Here is an 8,981-nt window from a genome sequence, read left to right as displayed (position 1 = left end):
GTTATACATAACAAAGTAATAAGTAGCAGTTTCAAAAATACATAAAATATTTTTTAAACATTTATTTGATCATGATTTCGGTGTTAATATGGTCTAATTTATATAAAAGATTTCAATAGTATTCAGTCCTTGAATGAAACGCAGTTTACAAACAATAGATTCATGTCATTCAAATTTCACGAAATCACAGATAATCAATCCAGACTTTAACATTCGGACCAGTCTTTAGTAGTAGGTATGCACGTATGCATAACTTGCATGCACATTGATTTTTTATTTTAAAATCATGCTCCGAAATGAAAAAATCATATTTATAAATTTTATTAAAAAATTGCTAGAATACAGAGTCTCCTGGTGGCTACGTGATGAACTAACGTCGGCGACCATCTTGAATTGCGGTTTTTAACAGAAGGTCATTGTAAATATTACCAAGTAAGTGTAGTTTTCCGAATTACATGGATATGAATGCTTTACGTATCTATATTAATATCGGAGAGCAAAACAAGACAAAAAAAATCTTTACACAGATGCAACCTCGAAAGATAGACTTCTGTAAAGAGCTCTATAGGGAAAAATTGTAGAAAACATACTTTTCGCTTTTCCGTGTTTTATAGAAGTTGGTTTTCTTAAATGTAGGATTTCATACCTACGTAAAATGTATATAATTTAATCTGATTGATTCAGAAACCATAGCGTTACATATGAATTACCAATTAATCTCATACATTCAGGTCAGATACCTTTAGCCTTTGTCAAAGAGATCAACATTGTTTTTTAAAAATGGCCCTGACAAGCGTTCTGAATCTTAAAAAAAAATAAGCTCTCTATACATTCCTAACAGACAACAAACGCAAGAGAAAATGGAATAAAAATCAGTCTATTTGAATATTCGCTGTGAATGAATTCTACTTCCAAAATTAATTATCTCATCCAGAAAGACATTACGACTCTATGAGGCCGGTAAGTACCTATTATTCAAGTTTAGTTTTAATTATTTGATGAAAGTTTATGGTAGAGATGTAGAGAATTTTGATTTATTTTCCGCAAAACGACGTGTTATCGGGGAATCCGGACAATGAACTTTGGCAACATTGCACTCAGTGCTCTCTGAGCGAGCTGTCTCCTTTCTCGCTCCCTCCTCAGTGTGTGAATTGCATCCCTAGAATATACACGTATTCTCATCTTCACTTCAGTACAGTCAAGTTCACAATAGTTTGGAGTCCTTCATTATTTATTGGCCAAGTCGTTTTTGTTTTTATTGCTTCATTTGTTTGTCAACTTTTACTTGTTGTATGTACATTGGTCTGAAAAATGCCTCGCGGACGTTACAGCGTTTTAAGTGGTCAAGCCCGGAAAATGGTGCATGCTGTCCTTCAATTTATGAAAAAAGAGCACGAAGAAGGCTTACTAATACCTTTAAATCTAGTTCAGAAACGTACGGCGGCTGCTACGGGTATATCTACGAGAACTGTTCAAAGAATAGCTGCAACAGCAAGTGAAGCTGAAGCCAGACCCGTCTTCCGCACACCTGGTAAAAAACGTAGGGGAGTCAAGAGAGTGACAGGCATTGATGGGTTCAATCAAGGAGTCATCAAAAGGTGCGTCCATAACTTTCATTTAACTGAAAAAAAATTGCCAACAGTCCAAGCACTCCAAAAGAAATTGAAAGCCGATATAAATTATCAGGGTTCTATGACCAGCTTAAGTCGAATTCTTAAGCAATCGGGTTTTCAGTGGAAGAAAACCCAATATGAGAAAAGAGTAATAATAGAACAAACCAGTATTCGATTACAGCGCATCGAATATTTGGAAAGTATTTTCAAGTATCGCTCGGAAGGTAGGCCCATTGTATACGCTGGAGAATCATATGTCGATTCTTCCCAAAGTAAGCAATCGGGCGACGGTGTCAAAATAGTAAAGGGTCAAGGAGTGGTTATCGTTCATGCGGGTTCAGAAGCGGGCTTCGTATCCGATGGTCTTTTAATGCTTAAGGGGAATCCAAAAAACACCGATTATCATGATAATTTGAACCCTGACATTTATGAAAGATGGGTTAGAACTCAACTATTACCAGGTTTACCAGAAAACTCTGTTGTTGTGGTGGATAATGTATCCTACCACAATAAAGAAGAAGATCCGGCACCATCTTCCAATGCACGAAAAGCAGAAATGCAATCTTGGCTTCATAAAAAGCAAATACCTTATGATGATAGCATGCTGAAGCCACAGCTTTACAAGTTAATTGCTCAAAGTAAAGACAGATGTAAAAAGTACAATTTAGATAAAATTCTTAAACACCATAACCACGATGTATTACGACTGCCCCCTCACCATCCAGATTTGAACCCGATCGAGATGGCATGGGCAGCCATAAAACAGCATGTTGCGAACAAAATTGTTACTTGGAACGTGAACACCGTGATGGAATTGATAGAAGAAAAAGCTAATCAAATGGGAGAAAATGAATGGGGCGAATATTGCGCAAAAGCAATGGAAATAGAAGATGATTATAGAAAAAGCGACGTTGTCATCGACAATTTGACAGAAGAATTCGTCGCTCAGGCAAATGATAGCACTGATAATAGTGATAATTACTCAGATTCCAACTCTGAGGGAGATTCGAGTGAAGAGGAATACTTCGGTGTAAATAGTGAAGATATTAGAAATGTTGATTAAATGAAAGCCCCAATAATTCAGACAGAATGTTTATTAGCGTTATACTTATTTTACTGCACATTATAATGATCCACTACGCACGCCATTATCAAAGCTCACCGGAAGAAGGAAGGATGACAGATACTTCCTGTCATAGTGACGGGACAACCACAGACAAAATAGTAACTTAATCTATGGTAGTATTCCAATACCCCCGCTCAAGATCAAGTCTAATTTTTTTCTTACAATCTTATACAAAACAATAAAAATTTACTTGATATTGAACACATCCTTATTTTATAAAAATGGCAACATTACAATCTGTCATTATGACGTTTGACATTTAAAATGGTTAACTTGACATTGACAGAAAAATATAACCTCTCTATATCTTACATCCATATTTAAAGAATTTAAAGAAAATGTTTACTAAAACATGTTACAAATATCCAAGTAATACAAAACATGCTAAATTAACAACAAATACAAACAATGTTTGAACATCTTATAATCTACGTTTCGTACAAACCAAGTGTTTCACAAAAATAGTTATGTTTAACTTGAGACAATGATTTGGTAAGTATATCAGCTTTATTTTCATTAGTACACACATATTTCAATGTAATTAAACCTTTGTTTACTATGTCTTTTATAAAATGAACTTTTATATCAATATGTTTGGATCTTTTACTGTTTTCATAGCTTTCTATCATTTTAATTGTACTTTGATTGTCAATAAACAAAGAACAGGTTAAGTCTTTATCACAATGTAAGTCTTTTAACACTTCTCTAATGTAGACAATTTCACTTACAGATAGAGCTGCTGCAATATATTCGGATTCTGCTGTTGACAATGCGACTGAAGTCTGCTTCTTGGAAGTCCAGCTGACCAGGCTGCCTCGATGAAATATTGCAACTCCACTGACGCTCTTACGATCCATTTGTTCACTTCCCCAATCAGAATCTGAAAAGGCTAGTAATGTATTGTTAGTTTCTCTTCTGTATACTAATCCTTTGTGCTTTGTTTGTTTCAGGTATCTCAAGATTCTCTTGGGCTGTCCACAGTGTTGAAGTTGGATGATTCATATATCTACTAAGGAATCCTGTTGCATAGGCTATGTCAGGACGACTAATTGTAGCCAAATACATGAGTGACCGATGAGTTCTCTATATGGAATGTTATTCAGTACTTCTTCATTTTGATTTATTTTAAGTTAACTTCCATAGGTGTATTACATCCTTTACAGTCTTGCATATGAAACTTCAATAAAATTTTCTCTATAATTTGTGTTTGTTTTATTTTTATTCCATCTTTGGTTTTAGTTATTTCCATTCCCAAGAATTTATTTATATTTCCCATATGCTTAGCTTGAAATTGTTCTTTTAGCTTCTGTATAATATTTTGTCCATTTCAATTATTAATATATCGTCCACAAATATAAGTATATAAACATCTTGTCCTGTATATAAGCAGAAATCACTCTGAGATTGTTTTAGTCCATTTTGTGTTAAGAACTTGCTTAATTTTTCATTCCAACAACGTGGAGCTTCTTTCAGTCCATATAAAGCTTTCTTTAACTTTAAAACTTTTCCTTCTGTTTTATTCTGTAGTCCTTCAGGGTACTTTATATATATGTTTGAGTTTAATTCTCCATTTAAAAACGCTGTAGGTATGTCAAGCTGTTTGATAGGTAATTCCTCCTGAACTGCTTTATTTAAAAATAACCTTACTGTAGTCATTCTTGCTACTGGTGCGTATACATTTTGAGTAGTTTCCTCCTGAAAACCTTTTGCGACTAATCTGGCTTTCTTGGTGTTGTCTGCTTTAGTCCGAAATACCCATTTTGTGTCGATAGCCTTGTGTCCTTCTGGTAGATCACTTTCTTCCCATGTCTTTAATTTTTTATGTGCTTCTAACTCTTTTTGTATTGCTTCTTTCCATTCTTCTTGTTTAATGGCCTCATTGTAGCTGACTGGGTCTTCAGACATTAGTGCATATGCTATGTTTGACATATCATAGTCATCATACTTTGCCGGTAATTTCACATGTCTTCTTGTGTGTCTGATTTCCTCTGTATTCTGATCAGTTTCTGTCTCTTGAGTGTTTTCCATATCTGTTGATTCTTCATCATCTATATAATGGTAAGTATTTGTCTCATTTTCTTCATATTTGTAGTTTGATTCATCAAAACGTACATCTCGCGATTCAATTATATCATTTGTTTTTGGGTCCCATAATCTATATCCTGAACCACAGTATCCTACCATTCTCACTGATTTTGCTCTGGGTTCCAACTTGTTGGGTCTTGGTAATATGGTACACCATGCTTTTGCACCAAACACTCTTAGTTTATCCAAATTGTTTTTGCCATACCACAATTTAGCTGGTGTGTCTCCTTTGAGAGCTTTTGTAGGTGACCTATTTATAGTATAAGCCGCACATCTTATAGCTTCACCCCATAGGTATTTAGGTAAGTTTGTTTCCAAAAGCATTGCTCTCACCTTATCTGCCAGTGTCCTATTCATGCGTTCACATACTGAAACTTGTTGTGGGGTATATGCACATGATGTTTCTTGTTTAATGCCATATTCTTCATAAAATGACTTGAGTTCCTCATTTACAAATTCTGTTCCTCTGTCAGTCCATTATTCTCTGTACATTATTTCCATTGTTCTTCATAACTTTTATATAATTCATAATGTAGTATTTTGCTTCATCTTTGGAATGTAGTAAATGAACTTCAAGAAAATGGGAGTAGTCATCTATGATTGTTAAGTAATATCTTTCTTCTTTATGAGTGATGGGAGTGACAGGTCCTCCTATATCACAGTATATTAGCTGACCAATTTTTCTAGTTCTTGGCAAAGGAATTGGCTTGAATGGACATCTTGTAGCTTTAGCTTCCATGCAAATGCTGCATCGTACCTTGGATAGTGGTAGATCAAGGACTCTCAACCCTCCATAGTTTAAATGTCCTAATCTTCTGTGCCAAAGATTCTCGTCTTCTGATATCAATGCATGTGTCTTTCTTACATTTAAATCTAATTTCATTGTATATAATTTTCCATTGCTTTGCCCTTGCACATGTATGTTACCTTTGCTTATTAATGCTGTTTCTTTTCTAAATGTCACTTGTAAACCTTTTTCATTAAGTTTTCTCACTGACAATAGGTTGTGAGACAATTTCTCCAAAATAAGGCAATCTGAATTGATATTTCTAGTCCTTCTTTTGAAGTTCCTTTTAATTTTCCTTTTAGAGTTGTTCCTATTGTATTTCCATCTGCTACTTTAATGTTTATGCGAGGAATCTTCTGTATGTCTGTCATATATTTCTGGAAATTGTGAGATATCATATGGTGTGATGCACCAGAGTCTATCACAAATTCTATTTCTTCTTTTATGTGATTTTGTGTGTTTTCTGCCGAGTTGGCCTGCTGCTACAAATGATACTTCCTTGTTAGTGGTATGCTCTTCTCCAATATTTGCAGTTTGTTTTCTAGTCTGCCTCATGCCTCTGCCTCGTGATCTGAAGCTTCCGCGGCCTCTCTGATGAAAATTTCTTTTGGGCAATTTCGAGCAAAATGGTTGGGTTCTCCACAACTATAGCATTTTATTTGAGAAGTGCTTTCAAAAACATACTCATTGGTTTTTCTCGTAACACCTTGATTGGATTTCTCTTTCATTTCCGCGTCCAGTAATTTGCTTTTTACAAAATCTAAAGTTAATTCACTGTTTGACATTTCAAGAGCTGTGACTAAGGGTTGATAAGCTTGTTCGATACTTAATAGAAATTGACATACTTTCTCTTTCTCATCTATGACGATTCCATGATTGGCGATATCTTGAACTAGTTTTTCGAATTTATTTATATGATCCTGAACACTTTGATTCTTACTGCATTTCAAGTTTATCAGTTGTTTTTTGAGACATAAGCTGCTGAGTGTAGATTTTCTTTGAAACGTACTCTTGAGCTTGGTAATCATGTCATATGCGGTTGATGCATTTTAACATAGTCTAGATACTTATCTGGTATTCCTTGTATTATTATATTGCGTGCTTTCGAGTCTTGTTTGATGAACTCTTCCTCTTTTGCTTTCTTCTCGTTCCCGCTTTCTATTACCTTTCTCAATCCCTTTTCATCTAGTAGAATCTCGATTCTAAAGAGCCAATTCTCAAAATTGTCTTCCAGTTTCGGTATATGGGAACACGACGCTGTCATTATTTTGGCTTTCTTCTCTTCGTTTCTGGCTGAAAAATAAGCCTACCCCTTTTACCCTTTTACACGTGTTTGACCGTAACCTTACTTGTTGATTAGGTACTTTCCTACGCTATCCTGTGTCATCTGACTGAATTATGGGCCTGGGCCCATAACCTATTAGAAATGTTGATTAAATGAAAGCCCCAATAATTCAGACAGAATGTTTATTAGCGTTATACTTATTTTACTGCACATTATAATGATCCACTACGCACGCCATTATCAAAGCTCACCGGAAGAAGGAAGGATGACAGATACTTCCTGTCATAGTGACGGGACAACCACAGACAAAATAGTAACTTAATCTATGGTAGTATTCCAATAGAAGACATGCCTTCCACAAGCGAATATATTTTTATCGAGGAATTGAGGGCTGTGCCATAAAATAATTCTTCTCAATTAAGTTTGTAATATATTAATCAGTATTAACGCAATCTTTCATTGTTCCTCAATAACCAATGCACATGTTATTGACTCTTAGGAGTTATAAAATAAAAATATTATATGGTGTTTAACATTTATCGACTCGACTGTACCTGCGCGCAGCTGTGAACTTGTGAAGTTCGTTGCGGGTCGCCATTATGGTCGAAAACTATAACTGTACATAGACGATGTTTTATAATTAGGTCTTATTACTTAGAGGATTTGTTATTAATAACAAAACTAATTTTAATTCATAGTGATTAAAATTGGGCCATAGCGGTGGCTTGTAGACGAAGTGTAGGGTAGGGTGGTAGCCAATGAACCACCAAAAGTTTGGAGATCTCTAGCGCGCTCGTTTTTACAGTCTAAGAAAATATTTTTGTCTCAAATGACAGGTTATTTAATAAGCTGCCAAATTGTGTTGAAATAAGTGGAAAACATTTGCTGTTGCCTAATTTATACATGTTTTTTTAAAACATGAGAAATGGTTCATAGCGTACTCCTAGGGGTACACAAAGAACCGGGGGGGGGTGGTACTAAATGAACCATGTGGTACACAATGAATCACGGTAATATAAAAAAAAACAATATTGTTTGTTTTAAAGAAAAATTAATACACTATTTATAACTTTTTTTAACTTTTAACGCTAGGTTGGGCAAGAAAAGCGGTGATGAGTTGAGAGTGGGGCAATTTGGATATGGGCATCGGAACCCTAGGGGACAGAGGCTGGCTGACTTTCTGGAGAAAGAGGAACTCTTCATGATGAACTCTTTCTTCCAGAAGCCGCCTCACAGGAAATGGACCTGGTTGAGTCCCGATGGTTTCACGAGAAACGAGATAGACTTCTTCATGACCGACAAGAGACGGATATTCAGTGATGTCTCTGTGATCAACAGGGTAAAAACCGGAAGCGATCACCGAATCGTAAGAGCCTCACTGAATATCAATGTTAAACTTGAAAGGTCCAGTCTGATGAAGTCTACGCTCCGACCTACTCGGTCCCATATTCAAAACCCGGAAAGCTTTCAACTCGAGCTCTCTAATCGCTTTGCTTGCCTTGAGAACTTAGTGTCAGTGGACGAGATCAACGACGGACTAGTGGAAACTGTCCGCACGGTAGGATCTAAGTTTTTTAGACCCTGCCGTAAAATAGACCTCAAAACTAACCGAGCAAACCTTAAACCTCATGGCTGAACGACGCTTGCTACAGTTGCAGTCTTCCCATGATGCGAAGTCATATAGGCAGCTCAATAGACGAATATCCAAGTCCTTGCGACACGATCTGCGTCTCTTTAATACAAATCGTGTTAAAGAGACCATACAGCGAAACCAAGGCTCCAAAGTGTTCGCAAAGGACAAGTCTATTGGGCAAAGCCAGATGACTAAGCTGAAACGGGAGGATGGCAGCATAGCGTCGACCAAGGCAGAGGTTTTAGGCGAGATCGAGAGGTTCTATGGACAGTTATACACTTCGGTCGCAAAGTCCGTTGACAGCTTGGCAGGAGATCCAAGAGCCAAGCTGTCCCGACATTATACCGAAGATATCCCGGACATCAGTCTGTACGAGATTAGGATGGCCCTGAAGCAGCTTAAGAACAACAAGGCGCCGGGTGAGGACGGAATCACTTCAGAGTTTCTGAGAG

The 8,981-nt window shown here is 36.4% G+C and overlaps 1 protein-coding gene across 1 annotated transcript; it reads left to right on the top strand.

Moving 5' to 3' along the window:
* Positions 1–1,125: 1,125 nt before the first annotated feature.
* Positions 1,126–3,595, top strand: LOC110373723 (uncharacterized). Its single transcript, XM_064040748.1, has 2 exons — positions 1,126–3,231; positions 3,470–3,595. The coding sequence occupies exon 1, from the start codon at positions 1,312–1,314 to the stop codon at positions 2,674–2,676; it is 1,365 nt and encodes a 454-aa protein (XP_063896818.1). The 5' UTR covers positions 1,126–1,311; the 3' UTR covers positions 2,677–3,231; positions 3,470–3,595.
* Positions 3,596–8,981: the final 5,386 nt, after the last annotated feature.

The sequence above is a fragment of the Helicoverpa armigera genome, chromosome 23, assembly GCF_030705265.1.
Source record: "Helicoverpa armigera isolate CAAS_96S chromosome 23, ASM3070526v1, whole genome shotgun sequence".
In the NCBI taxonomy this organism is placed as follows: Eukaryota; Metazoa; Arthropoda; class Insecta; order Lepidoptera; family Noctuidae; genus Helicoverpa; species Helicoverpa armigera.
The sequence above is the reverse complement of the archived record's forward strand: the minus strand, read 5'-3'. Positions and strand labels throughout refer to the sequence as shown.